Source organism: Calonectris borealis, chromosome 12 (genome assembly GCF_964195595.1).
Source record: "Calonectris borealis chromosome 12, bCalBor7.hap1.2, whole genome shotgun sequence".
Lineage (NCBI taxonomy): Eukaryota > Metazoa > Chordata > Aves > Procellariiformes > Procellariidae > Calonectris > Calonectris borealis.
In genome coordinates this window covers 19,627,507-19,647,234 of record NC_134323.1, presented here as the reverse complement: position 1 = coordinate 19,647,234, position 19,728 = coordinate 19,627,507, and the positions used below count along the sequence as shown (strand labels likewise).

General features: G+C 44.5%; 1 protein-coding gene across 1 annotated transcript; it reads right to left on the bottom strand.

Moving 5' to 3' along the window:
• Positions 1–2,350: 2,350 nt before the first annotated feature.
• WFDC1 (WAP four-disulfide core domain 1) lies at positions 2,351–17,791 on the bottom strand. Its single transcript, XM_075161500.1, has 7 exons — positions 17,365–17,791; positions 10,638–10,833; positions 9,969–10,052; positions 8,123–8,263; positions 6,859–6,900; positions 5,960–6,034; positions 2,351–5,020 (listed from the first exon to the last, which is right to left on the bottom strand). Exons 1-6 carry the CDS (start codon positions 17,509–17,511, stop codon positions 5,976–5,978), a joined length of 669 nt encoding a protein of 222 aa, XP_075017601.1. The 5' UTR covers positions 17,512–17,791; the 3' UTR covers positions 2,351–5,020; positions 5,960–5,975.
• Between the last annotated feature and the right edge of the window lie 1,937 nt (positions 17,792–19,728).

Genomic DNA, 19,728 nt, shown 5'->3' with positions numbered 1-19,728 from the left:
ACTGCAGTTCTAAGTCGGCTATTTGGGAAACCTTTTTTTTTTTTTAAATAGAAAATACCTGTTATGAAGACGTATACAGCAAAGCAGCTGTAATCTGAGATTAGGTGAGCCCAAAAGATCGCCGCTGTGAGGGCAGGGTGCTGCTTTCAGTTCAAAACTCACAGCTCCCTCCCCTGCTTCCCTCGCCGTAACCAGGGCTCCTCACACTTTCGTTCCTCTTGTGCCACCTTGAGGGAAAAAACCTCTGGTGCATGGGTAGAATTTACTGAGTTTACTGCTACCCAAAAATCCAAATACTCTGCTTTCAGGTCGGGTTTTTCCCAGGCCCCTGGGCAGAACATCTGCTGCTCCTGGTTATAAAAGCAAAGAACAAAGTTTTGGGCCATGGTTCCTTTCCATCTCGTCAGTGCTACTGATAACGGCTGGGTGAAACCCTTAGGTCTGTCCTTAGCTGTGTCACCAGGAAGGAAGGGGGAATTTAATTAAATCTCTTGGTTTCTGTTTGCACAACCTCCACTGCTTAAATTGGGAGACTCACCTGGCAGGGCGGCTCGGGCTGGGTGAAGTGAGCCCCACCATCCACATCTCCGTCTTGGAAATCGTCAAAAGGTCTTTTTTGTTTTGCACAGCTTCTCCTGTGGTTCTTGCTATTTGACTGCATAGAAAGGTAACAAGAAGGAGGAAACAATGGGAAGAAACAGGACTTACCTCTGTAGATTCACCAGCAAAAGGTGTCGTCTTTATATATCTTTAAAGGACACTAAATGATGCTGTAAATGCTTTTGCCATAGACAGACAATCGATGCTCACCTGACACGACCTCCAGAGAAAAATCTAGCCTGCGTAGACAGCGTGGGGTGGGAGAAGTAAACAACCTCCTGTATGAACAAACCCTGCTAGTAGAGGCGAAGAGAAACTGTCGGTCTCCAAAGACTCTTCCATGGATTCTCTCAACCTCGTAGGCTTCTTCACTGCTCATGAAACTATGGAACAGCTTCCTGAAGGTAACCAAAACACTTCTGCACATAAAGCTTAACGGAGTTCTGAACTAGGCATGTCAAAATCACAGCAATTTTTTTTTTATTATTCTCATATTTACAACTTCTGCAGATTGCCGACCTAGAGATGCAGACCTAGAGATGCAGACCCCTGACTTCTTGAAGATCTATTATAATGTTTGTCCTTCTGTTGATTCCAGCTTTTGGGTTCATGGATGCACTGGTAGCACTTCAGCGTCATCTGCAGATGATGCCTTAGGTCACACAATGTTTTTTCCACAAAGACCGTTAGCGAGCTACATCAACAGAAACTATATTTGCTCGCATTAACATGGGAACAAGTTGAAATCAAAACATAATTCTGTGGTGTTCACCAAATAGATCCTTCTCTTGAAAGCCAAGGTGCTTAGTCCACCTCACACTTCACAGCAGGAGGCACGAGTTATGTACACACATCCCGTAATCTCCCCATCCAAACAGGCCATATGACCATTGCCAAGAGAAGCTCAAGTCATCCCAAGGATGACTTCACTGCCAGACTGAAGAGCTACTCTCACACCTAGTGTTAGCTGGCGTCTTCTCAAAACCCACAAAAAACCTTTCCAAAGCAATGAAACCCACTGCTGTTCCCTCCTTGGCTTAAATTACCGGCAGTTTCCCTCCCTGTGACTCCTCTGTTATGATTTCAGGGCAGAAGGGAAGCAATGCAGCCGGGCTCCTGCCCACTCATGACAAGCAGGTAGAGCAAAACCGGTGTGGGTGGAGCTGGTGGGATGGTGAAGTCTTACCTGCTCCTGGAAACGCAGTGCTCAGCAGCCCAACCTCTCAGCGCCAGGCTCCTCTTGCAGCCCGGGTATCCTGCAGTGGGCACCAGCCCAACGCCGGCCTCTGGCTTGGTTTACTTTTCCACCCTTCGAGCAAGCCTTGGCCTCCTGCGAAGCTGTCTGAGCAGCCGCTTGCGCAGCGCAAACCACCTGAGCTGGCAGCTGAAACCCCTCCAGCAGTGAACAACAGCTCTGAATCAAGAAGGAGAATGCCTGGTCAAATAAAAGGGTCACCTTCTACTTGGGTCACCATCACTGTCCTCTTTACGGTCCTGTCCATCAGCTCCTCTTTGGGCAATGGAAATGAAGGCGCCAAGTCTGACCCACAAAGGTGGCCCCTCTGAAAGGGGACACTGGTGGTAGTTGTGTTTTGGGGGCCTGTCACCTCCCTTCCAGTGGACAAAATTACTTTTGGCTCCCTGTGCCTATGCTTTCTGAGCTCTCCCAACAATTAAAATTTAAAAGATTTGTCCTTTTTTTCATAATTCGAAGCCAAGCGTATGTCAAGAACACACAACTGAAACTAGGCAGAGTTGAAAAATATACTGGACGCTTTTTATTGAGCACCGAAGTGGCAGAACCTGTACATGTGTAAGCACCACGGGGACAAACCGGGACGGGTCTGCCTGGGGCTGCCACAGATCCTCGGCTGCTGCAAGGCAGAGCAGCTCCACGGGCAGCGCTCGAGGATCTGGAAGGCCATGAGCATTGCTAGCACACAGTGATACACGTAAAGTTTATTCTAGCACCAACCATGCTTTAAAGTGTACACGGGAACATTAAAAACAACATACGTTAGTGATTTCCTACTGTGCTTCACAAGATTGTTAAGACATTTGTCTTTGGAGAGAAGACAAGCTGAGGACAACTCATTTGGTCTGTGTTTTCGTTTCAGCGTGTGATGGATGTCAGCGTTCAAAACACAGCATTTAGACAAGTCTCTTCTGTGGCCTTTGTTTCCGAGTTTGACAATTAATAACTCGAAAAGTATTAACTTGAAAAAAACCCAAAGCATTTTAGCACCATAAGGAAGGGTGATGTCTTTGATAACACCCAGTAAACAGAAATTCATCAACAAATCATTAATTTGTCAATTTTCTTTTTTAAAAATTACTTCTGCAGGTAGAAAATATCTTTACCATCCCATCCAGCAAGGTGGTCAGGTATGTGCTTTTGTAGCTACAAAAAAGCAGCCACTGAAGTGAATGTGTCCACTCAAATTAAGCATATTTTTGGACGCTTTGCAAGATTAGGTTGAGATCTGAAGTTTTAATTTTGCAAATCTATTAATGCTCAAGACATGTTTTTCAACTGGACCCTCTGATGTTTCTAGGCACTGAATTTTTTATTTTAAAATAGAACAATTTGGCATTTACTCTTTGGGACTTAGCAGTAACCATTGAAGGGCTTTGCTCATTTAATCAGAATTTGATTTTTCTGCAAAAAGCAATGCTGAAAAAAATCAACCCATTTCACTGAGCAGCACTTAGGAGCAAGACTGCACTAAGACTTTCGTTATGAGCTGTGTTGCTTTAAATTGTCAAGTAGTGTCAGTGGCAAAGCAGCAAGTTTCTGGCCTAAACTGAGATTGGAACTACAAAATACAGATGGACTCCTGCCTCTCAGCAGGAGTTAAGATAGGAGTTGTATATGATAAAATTCTAGAAATAGATCTGTCTCAATATGGTGTTGCATTTAATACCTAGAACTTGGAACAAAGGCACAAAGAAGTGAATGGAGTTCAACAAATGAAGATATTTAGGAAAACGTGGAGCCCTTCATCGGCTCCTTTGCTCTGTAAAGCATCGAGGAGTGTGCCTGTTTATGATAGGAAACAGAAGAGCAGTTTGGCAGCTTTCATCTCTCCAGCTGCAAATGTCATCTGCAAAGTATCAAGGCATATATAGGCATCTTAGCTTTGGCTTAAAACATTTGGTGAGTGGCAAAAAATCCCGTAGTTTGTGGGTGGAAGCAGGCACTTGTATTTGTGAATTGGGTATCTACATACACCGCTACTACTCTGCATATTAAAATGCTAATTTTATGCATGCAGATGGGGACATGTACTAAGCAAGGGAGCAAACATGGCTTCTTTTGCCTAGCAATTCTGGCAGATTTGTCAAAATGAAATGCAACTGTCGCTTTAGGACTGCCACAGAAAAGGAAAACATTAATAGAAAATGTGTTTTCCATTTTATAATGCTAAACAGCCAAAAGAAGCTGTAAGACCCAAATACAAATAACTTGACCTTAAGGATTTATGAAAGTCAACATAAAGGTACAGGACTTCTAAAAAGCAGTTGCCCATCTGCCAGACAATCTTTTTGATCACACAGATTTATCCTGCTTTTTGTTTTCTAATATGTGCAACAAATAATCCAGACTTCAGCCCTCTCGCTGAGGTTTTGCAGGTACAAAACCGCAGATGTACATTTTGTGAGTATTAACTGTGCTGGCTAAAAACAACTTTAAAAGACTGGCTTAGGTATTGTAGAAAGAAATCTATTCCAACATTAGCTCTTGATCTGCAGCTCGCCAGACTGAGAAGCTAAAGGAAAGTAACTTAAAAAAAACATTTAAAAACCTGTTTTGCTCCTAGCTCAGAGTTCCTCAAATTCTTAAGATTTCAGGTTTAGGCTTGTAAACTGGGTGTCAAACCTGGTGAACCCTAAGTATAAAGAGGAAAAGAAGAAACCTGCAGGTTTCTTCGAACTTTATGCTTATTTAAAATAGTTGTTCAAGATGGGCAGGCACTGGATTTGATCCAGAGAGCCCCTTAAGTCTTACATTCTTGCTTATTTTAATGCAACTTAGATATATTTAGGTACAGTTCTGACGTCACTTCATTTTTATAATACTGAGTTATGTTCATGGTCGTGAAATCTGAATTGGTCACATAATATGCACATAAAGGGCAGGCTCTGTTCCAGCAGCCTTGCAGGGATCCACGCAGAGGTATTTACATTTCATGGGTAGAAGGGCAGCTGATAAACGGTGTGGTTTCTTTCAGGGATCACATTTCTCCCCCGCTGATAGGCTTAAAATTGAGACTCATCCTGTTCCTTGAATAACGAAGTCTTTCCTGGCGGGCAGGGATCAGGGTAATGCTGGAGACATGCTGTGGAGATCTGGGACCAGAATTCTTCCAAAACTGTTGGGGAAAGCATTCCTTGACAGCTGCTAAACAGAGTGCTCCAGCTGGGTGAAAATCAAACAAAAAAAAGGAATTACAATATTTATCCTTCCTGGGATGTTTGCACAGAACTTGTCCTTACGTAGCTGTGTAATCTTAACAGTCCGCCTGACGTAGGTACACAAAAGACACACTGAACTGCTTTGTTTTCGTAACTGCCAGTTAAGCTCAGGTTAGTTTTAAAGTGAAGCTGAAAGTGTTGAGAAAACCATCTTAGGACAGAACCTGTGGTTAATAAATATTTTCATTCTTGCCTAATTCAAAGCCTGATAAAATGATTGGAGCTTTTTCAGTCGGCTTCGCTCTGGCCAGGTACAAGTACGTTCACCCACATGAGCGGGTCACACTGTTCAGTGCAACTGTTCACACACATAAAGTTACCCCACAAAATCGCCCATATGCCTAAGTATTTGCAAGACTGACGCTTACTGCAATCAGTCCAGAATAAAGAGCTTTTTAATTTGTCTTGCAGGAGCAGTTATACCTGCATTAGAAGAAGCTCCTAAAAGAGAAAGTTTAAAGCCTTAAGGCACACAAAGTTTTGCAGCATTTATTTTTCATCTGAAAACCACTCCATCCTCTAAACACCCACAAGGCAAAGGTTCTTCAAAGAAATCAGGCGCATCTTGTGAAATTAGAATAAAAAGTGTGTGTGGGGGGGGAGTAAGGTTTGGGAAAGACATTAACTTCTCCATGGACAGTTTGCAGAGCTCAATCTCCAATGCCACAGGTTTTTGGGATACTTTTACAGCACCGTCCGTTTGTTGGCATAGGTGTTTCATGGAGCCTGAGGTATGCACCTGTACATAGATTTAAGGTGCTGTCCTTATACTGGCGTTTTGATGAGAGGTAATTTCACCCTCAACCAACCATTTCTTTAAATAATTGCATACTAAGCAACGACTATTTTCACCCAGCTTTCCCTTTATTCACAGGACACTTACCCAGGCACACCTTCGATTAGCCTAAATGTTTCTGCTGGTTTTTCACATAGCCAACCACATTGTTGGAATTGCTCCCTGTAAAACAAATATCAGCAAAGTTAGATTTTAAGTTAGTCTGTAGCAAATGTTTTATCAAGATTCTCTAAGCAGTACAGTTTTACTGGTCTCATTATTTAGCAGTTCTCTGGAAGAGCTGCGATAGCCCGCTGGACAGAGGAAAGCAAATCCTTCATGTTTTATCACCTAAACTGGCCAAATCTGGCTGTTCCTAAATCTTATCATACCAAAGATGTTGTCTAATTATATCTGAATATCACTTCCAATCTGATCTGATGTCCCCCTCTAGATCCAAGAGTTAGCAGAAACCAGGAGCCTTGAAGCCATGAGAAAAAAGAGATCTTCTGGAAGGTCCTCCTGCTTTCTTTGAGACACGTATCTATCAGTTTGTGCAAGGGACCTGGCATCTCTTGTGGTTGCAGACAACAACAAGGGCTCCAGTCATCTCTGATCACATACCACAATACAAGCTCTTGGCAAAAGACCCTGCTTTTGACAGAGTTCTGTGTTCATCTGCAAGGAGTCCTGGGCCATGAGCAAAGCTCCAAAAATATACCTAAAAATAACAAAAGGTCATTGGATTGGGTGTTTCTCCCCCCTTGGGTGGGAACCCCTGGCAGAAGGCTGCACCATTTAACACATTGTGTCACAGCTGGAGATACTGCTTCTCAAGAGTCCACAGCCAGGGCACTGCAGATCTTAAAATAAGATCTTTTGACCATGGCATAGAGAGTTGAGGCTAAAGAATCTCTTTTTGCTATGTACAAACTTTCATTTCATAAGCGGCAAATTCCCTGTAAGCAATGCTTAATAATAGCAACTGCTTCATGCCAGCGGCTTACCAAAATATTCCTTGTAATACTTATGCCTCAGGTTGCGTCCATCTGAAAAAGAAGGCACATAATGAGAACATATCCAGTCAGCCTTCATTCTTTGTGTTAAACTCCGGCCCTCTGTGTACAGCATAGAGAAATTATAGATATGGAAATAATAACCTCACAAAGAGGAAAATAAAAGATGTCTGTAGCTGAAGTAGTGTAGGCTGCTATAAACCTCTTATAAAACTGTTTAGATTATTGAACTATGTGGGCACAACTCACTTTCCATGAGAGCAGTTAACTGCTGGCCACTAGCATGCTACGTTCTTTTCAGTAGCTATGAGTCAAGGAATCACAGACTTTCTTAAATGAAAGAAAATTCGGGTAAAATTTCAGACCATCTATTAGTGTTTTACATAATTCAAGTTCCAGCTAGGTTTTTCTGATGACATTTATATAATTATTTAAGCTCTTACAAATACTTTGCGTGTAAGAGCCATACAGCTATACATTACATTCGTTACTACAGCTGTTATAAAAGAAAAAGTTACAAAAGAATAAAAGAGATGATCAAAAAGCCCTGGAAAAAATCATAGTCTCTTATGGAAGCAGTTCAGAGATCTGGTTTGATGCTTCCACTGACTTTTACAGTGACCAAATGGCAAAACTGATGTCTCATGTCTCTGCACTGAGATGATTTGTAGCCCATTGCAGACATACATATCCTACTATTCAATGAAGTTACACATACCTAGACATGTTATGAGCTTTCCTGGAAAATAGCTTGGCCTATATAAGTTCCTATATTGGGCAAATGTGTCAGCAGAATAAAGGGAACAATGTTTTGGATGCACAAAGCAAAGTCAGAAGTCAAAACTGGAATTTGAAACTCATATTTCTTAGTTAAGTGTGTAGTAATACATAAATATTTCTATTTTTTGTGCTGCGTAATAATGGCACATGCAGGTTACTACCTGCTCTGCTGACACAATCCCAGAGGACCCTGGCATACAGAGCAAAGAAGTGGTGTATCCCCTGCTTTGGGTATTTCACATAGCTCAGCCAACATCAAGGGCGTTAGAGACTTGAGATTGCTGCAGAGTGGGGACTGTCTCCCAGCCCAGCTGTCACACACTGCCTCGGGGCCTCGGGCTGCCCGGAAAACCCAGGAAGCCCATGAGAGCAGATGTACCACCAGATCTCCTTCAAAGCCAGTGAGAGCGCACCGTCCCTTACTGGTGTTTGCACGACAGAATAAGAAAGGAAGGGAGATTTCCAGTCAACGGACCTGGATTTCCACGGAGCTTGATGCACTGGCCCCTGTTAGGGATTCCTTCAGCCGTGTTACCCGGGTTGATGATATGGCATTCATAGCCTGTGGGGCAATGCAGAGGCTCATCTCCATCCTCAGTGGTACTGCAGGCCTCAGCTGCAAAAGAAGCCTGCAGGTCATAAATCATGGTCGTAAATCACCCACAGGTAACCAAAATATGACAACACGGCCACCTTCTTCTGTATCTCCTCCCAGACAGGATCTCAGACTACTTCCCATGCAAGGGTATCAAGGAGCTAACACCGCCAAAGAAGCCTGGCAGAGCAGGTGATCTAGTTCACACCTCACACAAAAACTACGTGTCTAGCCCGATATGGGGAGTGCAGGTCAGCCCGACAACCTGTAACGACACCCTCCCCACAGCCTGTTGCGCAGGGTCTGTGCGAAGGCTGGAGAGCGGTGAAGACCGACCACCACCGACCACCATGCTCGCACTGATGGGTGGTCCCTCCACGCGTCTTTTTCCTCCAAGCAGCCATAAGTCTGCTCCAGCCAGTGTTTTGGGCTGGGTGAGGAATCAGGGAAACGTGACCAGGAAGCTGGCAGTTTGCTGTTCTTTGCTCCACACCCACTAATTTACCGATGAATTTAAACCTCAGATGTGACTCACTATGGAGTAAGGCAGTACCACCCTCTGTTACAAATGGAGGCTTTAACTGCCTTGACCCTGGCTTTTCAACAAGTGCAGAGCAGAATAAGAAAGTAAAGCAGGACTCCCAGGCAGTGTTTGTGTCCATTAAAAGCACAGACTATGCAGGGACTCTCCACCTGTTCATTTGCCAGGATTTTAATTTCAAGGACCTCTGCTGTAATCCTCATGCCATGACTGATGGTTCTTACTTCACTAATTACTCCCTCAAGTTGAGATGAAGGTGTTAAGGTAAGAACAAATAATATTAGCATGACAGGGATGGATGAGGAGGAACCTATTTTATCTTATTTCTCACAAAGCCACTCCAATGAGCTGGAGGCAGAATTTTCTCTTGAAGAACTAGGAGTTTCCATAATAGATGAGAATTTGGCGAGTCTGATACTATCTGTGTAAGACCAAAGAGGGTAATTTATTGGCGCTACTTGTGTCTGACTAAAGCTGATCAAAAGCTGGAATAGCCTTTCCATGAAGGAATTAAGAACTTCAGGCACACACACATCTGGGGATGTCTCGCGGAAGAAAACTTCTCTTCCCACCTCCCAACTCCCTCCTTGTTTCACTTTGAGGTATTGGAAAAAATTAATTAAAGGACCTTTCTCTGTGGAATTAATCTGAGAAGCCCAGTCTCATTAGCAGTCCCCAAGCCTAGATGCTCCCAGCTCCATGTCAGCTTGACACAACTTTGCAGCAGTTTGCCAGGGCTCTCGTTCAAAGCAGCCTTCAGAGCCGAGAGCCAGAGCCCCAGCCCAAGGCATCTGTGCGGTGAGGCCACTCCGGACTAAGAGACCTCCTAATCCAAGCCTGCCCACAGTCTATGAGGCATCTGGCAGAAAATCTGTGTGTGCCGACAAAGCCTTTTTCTAAAAAATTATATATTTCTACTTATTTCAAGAATGGACACAAATCCAGTTCCCTGGAGTATTCCTAATGCTCTGCTGGATAAGCCAGATCCATAAAAAGCAACTGATTTACTGCACCAGACACCAGCCCCCTGCACAACACAACGTTATTCCTACGGAATCGCCAGACAAATACCAGTAGCCCCAGCACCCCAAGAACCCTGGCAAGCCCTCTGTGTGATGAATATATTATTTAGTGCCTTTTGTATAATTACCGATCTCACAGAGAAGACAGTGAAATGTACTGTACCTTGTAAGACTTCCTCTGGGCCATCCAAAAGCCACCCATTTCCTCCCAGCCAGCGGGGTTTGGGCTGAACCAGCCAGTCTAAAACTGTAAAAGCCAGAAACAAGAAACCACAGAGTCCAGGTGGAGTAGCCATAGGGCACAAGTTATGGAAAAGTCACAGACTCCCTCTCACAGCCCGTGACGAGGCTGCCAGGCTCCTGAAGGATGGATTTGCATTTTCAGCAAGATACTTATATTTATGCTATTGCTGTCCCAGTGGCAAGAGAGCCACGGATGTTATCCAGGGCCGCAAGAGCCTGGTGTCATAAAGGCCAAAGCAGCTGTTGTTTCCCATCCTCCATTCCCATGGCATGGATCAGATGAGATGCCTGGCTTCTGCGAGCACTAATTCCGATTGGGATTACTTTTCCTGAATATATAATTACAGGAAAAGAACTAGCCTGAAATGATTTCTACCATTTGTGCTGGTGGAAATTTTTCAACACAAGCTGACCTTGGATAATTTCTTGATTCAGCAATCATCCCAGAAATCAGAAGTGTGGAACCGAAGCTTTATCCTCAATTCACACTTACACCATGCCTCCCACCCGAGACCCGATGCACATGGGGAGGACTACCATGATTTCTGCGTGCTCCTCTACCATAATTTGATCGCTGGGTCCACTCTACCTGGCGGTGGCTGTACAGACTCCAGGCAGGCGTAGATGCACCCGTTGTAGCAGCAGCGCTTGTGCCTTTCACACTCTGAATCCGACCGGCAGCTGGGCACCTCGCAGGCTCGGTCAGGCAAAGTCTGGGGCGGTGGGGGGCAGCGGTCGTTCTTCTGGTAGTGGGAACTGTGAGAATGAAGAGGGTACTCATAATCCTTGCAAAGAAAAGAAAAGGAAACAAAGGTTTGGCATAAGGTGAATACCAAACATCCCATCAGTTGAAACAGAAGAGGGGTTTTCAAAGTGGTTTTCAAGTATTCATGAGAGAGGAGAATTAACCGTTCAGCTCCCCCAGCCCTGTCTTCAGCACGCTGAAGAGAGCGCTGTATGATCACCTTAGCACACTGCTTTGGAAACACCAAACCACCAAATTATTGTGTGGAACTCATTTTATAATTAAGGTTATTGTAATGACAATGAGGAGGTAAAAAAAAATCCTTTAAAGTCTTTTATACTTGTCTGGGAAACGGAGAGAAAGACTCCAGGCATCCTCATGACGAGCATGCCAAAACACTTTGATAGTAAAGCAGTGGAAATGATGACACTGTATTGTTTGGAGGTTATGTCCCCAAATGGGACCTGGAACTAATGTCCCAGGTAGCACCTGTCCCCTCAATAGGCTCCTTCTACCTTCATCACCTTTCCCTGGACCACAATTTATAGGGGAGTCTTTCAAGCTTATCCACTGTGGGGTCCTGGGTTGTTAAATTAGAGGCCATTTCTAAAACATGAGATGATCTGGGTGAGATCTGTTTGGGTGATGTCAGTTTAATCCCAAAGAAAATGAGGCTGTGTTTGACTATAGCAGAGAGGAGTCCAGCTGCTGATTGCACACCGAAAGGACAAGGGAGATTTAAAATGGATTAACACGCACAGGATTTTATCAGAAACATTTATAAGAGGCAGCATTCAGATATTATCCACGCTGGCAGCATTTTAGCAAGAAGCCAACTCCCTCCAACAGCGAGGTGAATCACCCAAGCCCACTCCTTTCTCACCTATGGCTAAACTACTCATCTCTGGGCTTGAGCTCAGCTCCCCAGCGCAACGTAAAGTACTCGGAAAGCGCAATCAGTTCTCAGATTTATTAACAAACATTAATAAGCTCTAATCAAATCAAAAGATGGATTCTGCACTTTTAAAAAAGCTCCGTGTCTAGCCAGAGGTATGAAGTGAGCGCTGCCATGCGCTCGCTAGCAGGCGGTTGAGTTTATATGTATATATAAATGTATATATACAACTATGTATATATAAATGTATATATACAACTATGTATAGTTGGCCCAATCACTGTTGTGTTACAAAATCAGTGACGAACAACCGGGGTTGTTTTTCCAAGAAACATCATGACGCAACTGTCCCCGAGGGTGTCTCTAGGAAATTTCACCATCAGGCTATGGAGAAATTTGAGGTGAGACTAATATCCCTCTTTACATGCTGCTACATCCTCATTGTTGAAACCTCCCAACGGCTTCTGTGGAGCATATGTGCCTTTGCGAAACAGCATGTCCCCACACGTACTGTCCAAAAAAATGTCCTCGGAGAGGCCCCAGGAGGTCCATTGCCCTCCGGACTGACCGCTGGCCCGCACGGCCTCTGCTGCTGTGTGTGACCCAGCAGCAATCAATTATCAGTAATGGTGAGAACGATATCATCTTCACTCCCTTGGGATAATTTGCAATGTAGAGAATGAAGGCAATCCCAAGGGACACCAAAAGAAATAACGATGCACGCTGTTTGTGGTACTGATGTGAGAAATTTTACTTCCATATTGTACGTAGCGTGGAATCGTATTGATAGGTGGTGGGTTTTACACCAAAGCTGACCTCCCTTCTTTGAGCCATAACCAGGGGGAAACAGAGAGCAGCGAAGTTTCTCCGCTGCCTGGTTGCACAGCGATTGAGCGTCAGCCAATGTAGAAGTACAGAGAAAAGTCGGGATGATTAAAAGTTTTAATTTCTGTTACAAGGTGTACATTAAAGAAAGTCCATATCCTGGTTATATCTATAACTGGTTAAATAATGTGTGTGTCTGTGTGTGAGAGACAGAGAATTCCTAGTATTTCCACAAACGACAGCCTCTTGCCCTGTTCCCAGTATCAGTCTGTCCTGTTCCCAATATCAATAAACAATTTTCTTCTGCTTTTTCCTCAGTCGTTTCCATTCAGTGAACAAGAAACTGCTCAAAAACCCTTCCGTGAGGTTGTTTTCCCATGAACTGATAGGCTGTTTGAACCACAAAATAGGTTTGAAAAAAAATACTTCCTAATTTTGATGACGTTTTCAATGTTGAAGTGTAAAACAAGGGGTAAGCTATCACATCATCCCATTCCTCGAAAGCTGAAAACACTCCAGCTTTGAAATATGTGAATACTTTGAAATACATTTGAATACTTTTGAATTGAAGATACTGCAAGTTCAACTTTTTTTGCTATTGTTGGATTTTAAATAAAGAAAATGCTCGGACCAAGTATAATTTTGGATATAAGAGAGCATTTAACAGCAAACCCATGCAGTTCCAAACATTCAACAGGTCTCCTTGTTGGAGGGAGCATTCATCCTGGAAGGTCAGAGTTTACTATTCTATCATTTGAAATGTCAGCTACAGACTGAAATGTGACCAAAATAATACTGGCAAATAATGGATACATGAAAAAAAAACCCCAAACCCCAAAACAATTACTGCAGTTGCTTCACAGATGATTCAGAAACCAAGAAGCCAAAATTGCAATGAACAGTTGGCTCAATGAATGAGATTTCCGTTTGGGAACAATATAACATTTTTAGCCAAATAACTTTGTACCTCATGACTTCCCTGCCCCTTTTCTCTCGTCACCTATTGCTCTGAACCCCTTTTTTTCAAAACCTCATGGTCAAAAAAATATTTTTTGCGCATTTGATCTAATAAAACCATTGTATGCATAAACCATCCCAGTGGGAAACAGGATTCCCCCTTTCCCAAAATAGCCTGGTTAAGGATGTCTCCAGGTATGGGTTACAAGGTCTTTTTCAAAGCTGTCCCAGGATTCACAGTTTGGCTCCGAGCATAGATCGGATTTATTATTTTTACAGATTGTGACAACAGTCAAAATTTCGTTCTTTAAAATATTTTTCAATTCTTTCCCATGGAGACTTATTAAATAATTTTAATTACAATATCTGCCTTAGACATACCCAGAAACAAAGTAAGGGGAAAAGTTCGGAGTTCAGCTGAGGAACCCTGGAGGTCAGTAAAGATGACTAGGAAAAACCTGAATGCAATCACTCACTCTCAACCCATATTTTCAATAGTAACTGTGGGATGGAGTCTGCCTCCAAAAATCCCAGATCTGTTCTATTATTTGTGCCTGAAACTGGACGCTGTCAAAGCACAATCTCTGCTAATTCATATTCTGCATGGCCACCCCCCAGATCACGCGTGAGGTTTATTCCCAGCCTCCGGTCACCAGTTCTGCCCTGGCAGGTATTTCCAAACACCAGCCATGAACCACCTTTTCTCTGAAACAATACAGAATCAGGAGGAATTTAGAGCCCTCCAATATTTCTATCAAAGACCTGGAAAAACAGATCATCGGTGATCAAAGTTGCAAATATCAGACTGAAGGAGGGTGAAATAATCTGAAGGACAAGACCTGAACAATAGGAATAATATTTTCCTGCTATTGACTCTGGATTAGTAGCTTTGGTTCTGGTGCCTGCAGCACTGGAAGATTGTTGCAAAATTAGGGTGGGCTCAAAAAGATGTACGAGAGCGATTAGAGGACTGGAGAGCAGGGAATACAGTGCAAGACTTATATGTGCGTATGCAGGTTTCAAAGGGGAGGCTGAAGGCTGCTCTGCTCATACGTTACTCTGAGGCACACGCGGGACAGAACTCTCATGGGAGGTGTGCTAATCTGGTAGACGAAGAGGGTATCTCAGTGTTGATTTATGACAGCTAGCTGGGGGGTAAATAAATTGTTGGAAGAACTTTACAGCAGCTGCGAGGAATTCTTCATTTCTGGAAATCTTTAAAAGGCGGCTGGATTTTTTTCTAAAATGCTCGATGTAGTTGACACTGGAATAAAATCAAGACTGCCCCAGGTTTTTCTAATAGATGTGGGTGTCTTGATAATGAATTGTAAAGCACCCCCAGGTAGCCCCCTCCCTCTGCCCTTTGGGAACAGCCCACAGCCTGTGCGGGGGCTGCAGAACACCAGCTGCAGATCACTACACTTGACGAGTGTCCCTCTGGCTGTAAAATACATGGATTTGCTAAAAGCTGGAAGCCCAGCTCCTCCATCCCACTGTGACTGCCAGTTTTTTCTTCTCACTGCATTCCCTCTCCTCTTCCTCCCTTCTCCGTTCCCACTTGACCCCTCCTTGCCAACCAACACTCTTCCTCAGAGTCCTGAATGAAAAACTCCTGGCCAGACCTCAAGCCAGCTCCTCATCCTAACACCTGCTCGCCATTCTGCAGCCAGCAGTTCGGTGGATGCGTGGCTCCTACTGTGGACTCAGATTTTTTGGACTCAGGCAACGTGACTCTCAGTCAACTCCCTACCCGTCACCACCTCTTCCCCCTACAGACCTTGCCCGTGTCCTTCTGGAGGTCGCACAGGGATGTCTATGGCCCATCTCCTGTATGGCTGCACGTTGCCGTGAGCACCTCCATCTGTTACCCCTCTATCCAAGTGACTCACAAATCAGCTCTTCCACCCACAGCCTCTGATTTTCGAACTCTAGGGAACATACAGCATTTGGTAGAAAAGAAAGCATCTCTCTGAGAAACAAGAGGGGTGCCAAAACAGACTCTTGGTGGATAAGAGGATGGAGAGCGGCCGCCCCCCTCCTTACAAAGCTTTGAGGAGAAGGAAAAAGAAAAGCATTTTCTGTTTTCCCTAGATAAGATGTTTCTGTCAATATGAGCAATTCTAGCTGAGCTTGCCAGATCAGTAGCACCTGGATTCACGGCTGCCAGAAAAAACAGTCCTTTGAAGAACTGCAGATTGAAAGAAGAGGATATATCCTCAGGGGAGTGGGCTCTGGGCCTCTACAGAGCACATTATCTGAAGATCAACATGTAAATTCCTGTTCTACTCCTGTCCTATCTCTCTGGGTCATTTACTTCATAGCTCCTATTGAATTGGAGCTTTGCACTGAAATAAGACAGAAGAACATACTAATAAATACACTTTCTGGTGGGTGATTTTGCAGGAAACACAGCTCTTCACGTCACCATTTTCCAATTACAGTGCAAACCAGATGATACCCTGTCCCAAGGGAGGCTACAATGAAGAAAATTTCTTATTGTAAAATATTGGGATGCCTTTCAAATATTAGCACAATGTCTTCTGCAAAATTTCAAGGAGACAAGAGCACTGTATTTCAGTTCATTCTGCACGGGCAAAAGACATGTGTCACACTTCTGAGTCAGCAATCGCACAAACCAAATGTAGCTGTCCCCAAACATCAGTCTAGATGTCATGGGCAAAAAAGCATCCAGTTTAAATTAAAAGCTTTTATATGTGGCTGCAGAAAACAGGTGGAGGAATCCCTCTGTGACACCAAGGAGCTGTTTATGCACATGCAATGGCTGGAAGATGCAATCAAACCTGAGCATGAGAAAACAGCCTGGCTGGAGTTCCACCTGAGCGATTCAATGGGCAGAAGCCTTGGGTCCATGCTGGCTTCTAAGAGGACTTTAACGGAGTAAGTCAAAACGTCAAATTCAAATTTTTTTTCTTTCTAAACAGCAGGTCCTGAAAGTCAAGCTACCAAATTATTTTCCTTTTTTTTTTTTTTAATTTCCTCCATGGTAATTTCTAACAGTCTTTCGGCCCAGACACACCAGAACAAGACCCGGCACCATCCTTTTCTTCACTCACAGTAACTTGTTGCTGCTTCAGTTTCAATTCCAGTACTGCTCTAAGGACCACCACAGATTTGGAGACGGTGGTTGTGTCAGTACCCCACTGGCGAATAACCACATGGCTCTTTTTCCCCTCTGACACAGCGGGCAGGCACAGCCGGTGCTCCCTGGGCACACAGGGGACACTGGAGCCTCTGCAGCTCTATGCTGTTTTCTGGCACAGCAAGTCTTCTGTCCTTCCCTGGTTTGCTCTTACTTGTGATGGCTTGAGGATAAGAAGGTGGCTTAACCTGCGATCCGCACGTTGCTCTGACACTGTGGATCTGGAGGTCTCTGTGCTCCAGAGATTTACAAAACCCTAGGCAATGCCACCGTCCCTCTAGTACACATTATCACGAGGAGCTGGAGACATTTACCCAAAGTTACCCCCAAAGGCAGTGGAGGAACTGGGCAGGGAATCCTCCTCCCTGCTCCAAGCAATGAATAACATTATCTTCTTTTCACTAGATCTATCCCCAGACACATAGGTTTTGCATTCCCCTTCTCCCCATTCAGGCTTCCCTCGCTGCCCTATGAAGTTTCTAGGAAAAGCAGTGACGGCTGCCGTACCAAAGCCTTCTCACTGTTCAGGCGTGCTTTACCCGTTCCCCATTGCAGCAGCTAGGTGGCAAAAGTTTAGTACAGCCTGGGAAACTTAATGCAGCGCTTTTATAAAGAGACAGCCTGCGGATTCAAATACTTCTTATTCTAAAATGATACACACACGTAAAGAAAACTCCCCTTTCGCGGTGAGCATACCCAGCTCCCCCAAAATCACCCCACCACCGTTTACTCACATCGTATTTCTCCGTCATTTTCAGATGTAGAGCACGCTTCCAGAGATTCCTTGCACAGCCCGAATCTGGCAGCAAAACTAAGACACACAAGGCTGCAGTGAAGATCTTTTTACAGAAATGCATCTCTGACAGCACCCTGGCATCCATGTTCCCAAGGAGAGATGAAATAAGGAGCCCGGCTTTCGGGATCCAGACGATTCAGAGTCTTGGCAAGGAGGGAGGGAGACGGGGAGGGAGGGAGAGCGAGGGCTGATCGCTGGTGAGAGCCGCTTTTCGCTGCGCAGCTTCTGGGAAGGGAAAGGGGGAAGGAAAAAAAAAGAAGGAGCCCACAAGCAGAAGCCAGGAGCTGCTGTTGAACTTCTTTACTCAAAGTTAGATCAGGTTCTCGGCTCACATGTTCACACAAAGCACATGCTCTCCTTGAATGATAGATGGGAAGATTATTTGGAAAGATTATTTTTAGACCTTTGTTCCCAACATCTGGCATCCTCAGAGAGCCCCATTCAAAGCCAAAGCGTGGGATCAGATGACAGCTGCCGCAGGGGGAAATAAAGGTCTTGGAGGGGTGGGCTCGGCAGCTTCTAGCAAACAGCTCACCCAAACTTTCCAAGCTACTCGGCTCTCCCTTTGTGTGCTTCCCACTGTGCCCTGAGCTGCGGTTTTGGATCATGTTTTCACAAAGTGATAACTTCATATGAAGATAGCTTGAAGGAAATGATTTAAAGACATGATAAACATGCAGGGGCTTTAATTAAACCAAGTTAACGCTAGCTTTCTGCAAATGATTTCGAAGAAGGGGAAGGTGTGGCCATTGGGGAAAAATAAATCCATATGCATGGGTGGGGAATAGGGAAGGAAGGTGGCTTAGAAATGACATGACCAAATGGAAAGCAAGGAAGGGGACGTGAGTCAGGCTGTGCCTGACAATGGGAGAGACGGAGAGACTGGGAGACGGAGGTGGGGTATTAGACACCTACATGGACATTCAGGCACCCAAGTGCCCGAAGGACAAGAATGGACTTATGAAATCAGGCTGAAAGCATCCCAGCACCCTGCCTGGGATGGGGACAGGGGCAGGTGCCAAAGAAAAAGTATGAGAATAGGACAACTGTTACATATACATGAGTATAGACACATACATACATATGTATATGTATGCATGCATATACTTTCACAGCCCTTAGTAATGTTGTTCAGGGCTTCCTGAGCCAAATGCGGGGGCTGTTTATTTTATAATCCTCCATGAATTTCTCCTCCAGCAGCTTGTCCAGTCTCCACCTGGAATGAAGGAAGAAATGGAACCACAAAGCTAGTCGAGATATGAGCGCTAAGCCCTGCTTGCCTTCAGCTTACCCTGACTGCAGCCCTATAGCCTAGGCAGAGCAGAGCGGAGGCTTGCTGGAAGCATTGAATTTATTTTATATCTGCTGTAAAATTGGTCTGCACAGGAGTGTTAGACCCTGTGTGGACAAACACAAAAAAATCCTCCAATTCTTCCTTATACCTGAAAGCTGTGGCAAGTCACTTTGTTCCATGCCCAAGTGTCAATAGCTGTATGTAGGTGGTAGCCAAAGGATTTAATCTCCAAGCTTGCCAGAATATGGTGATGGGAATCTGAAGAACGAGTGTGGTGTGGATTTTAAATGCTCTGTATTTAAGGGAATATATTTGATTTATTTAGAGATAAGGGGTTTATAGGGTTTCCAGCAGTAACTGTGCTTTAGGACAGTCCTGTCCATATCTCTACTGCTGTGGAAACCTTCTCAGCAACAAAACCTGTTCGGTTCATGCCAGGGAATTTAATTGGTAAGAAAAACCAACCGGGGACTACTGTTATGGGAGAAAAGTAGAGAAAGAAGGGTGGGGAAAGAGAATGAAGAGATTAAACTGGGGAGGGTCACCTCCTTCACAGCTGCAGCAATACAAGGAGGTCCTCCTGGGACCTGCAGAGCAAGCTGCCTTGCCTCTGCGTGGAGTCTATGGACTTGCAAAGGCAAGTGTCTTAAAGGGGATCTATACGAGAATGCAATGACCATATATTGCCCTGTGTTTGTATAATCTTCATCACTGCTTGATTCATAGGTTGCTCCTGCAATAATATGACAGTGGTTCCCTAAAGCATGAGCGGGATTTTGGGGAGCTGACAGGATTTGGGGGGACCCCATGGCACAATTGCTTCAGGCACAGATGGGGACAGGGAGCGTGCATTTGGGCTGGAGAGCCTTTCATGGCACAGAGGCTTCATCACCCTCCACCAGGCTGCTGAGAAGTCCACCTCAGCAGGTCCCTGTCACCTGCTTTGCACCATCCTGCCGGTTCTCCTCTCTCCCACAGTCACCCATTTAAAACAGTATTTATCCCAGT

Coding starts and splice junctions, on each gene's coding strand:
- WFDC1 (XM_075161500.1), bottom strand. CDS start 17,511: ATGGATGCCAGGGTGCTGTCAGAGATGCATTTCTGTAAAAAGATCTTC. Junction 10,834..17,364: donor AAATGACGGAGAAATACGAT/GTGAGTAAACGG, acceptor TTTCTTTGCAAG/GATTATGAGTACCCTCTTCA. Junction 6,901..8,122: donor CAAGCTCCGTGGAAATCCAG/GTCCGTTGACTG, acceptor CTTCTTTTTCAG/ATGGACGCAACCTGAGGCAT.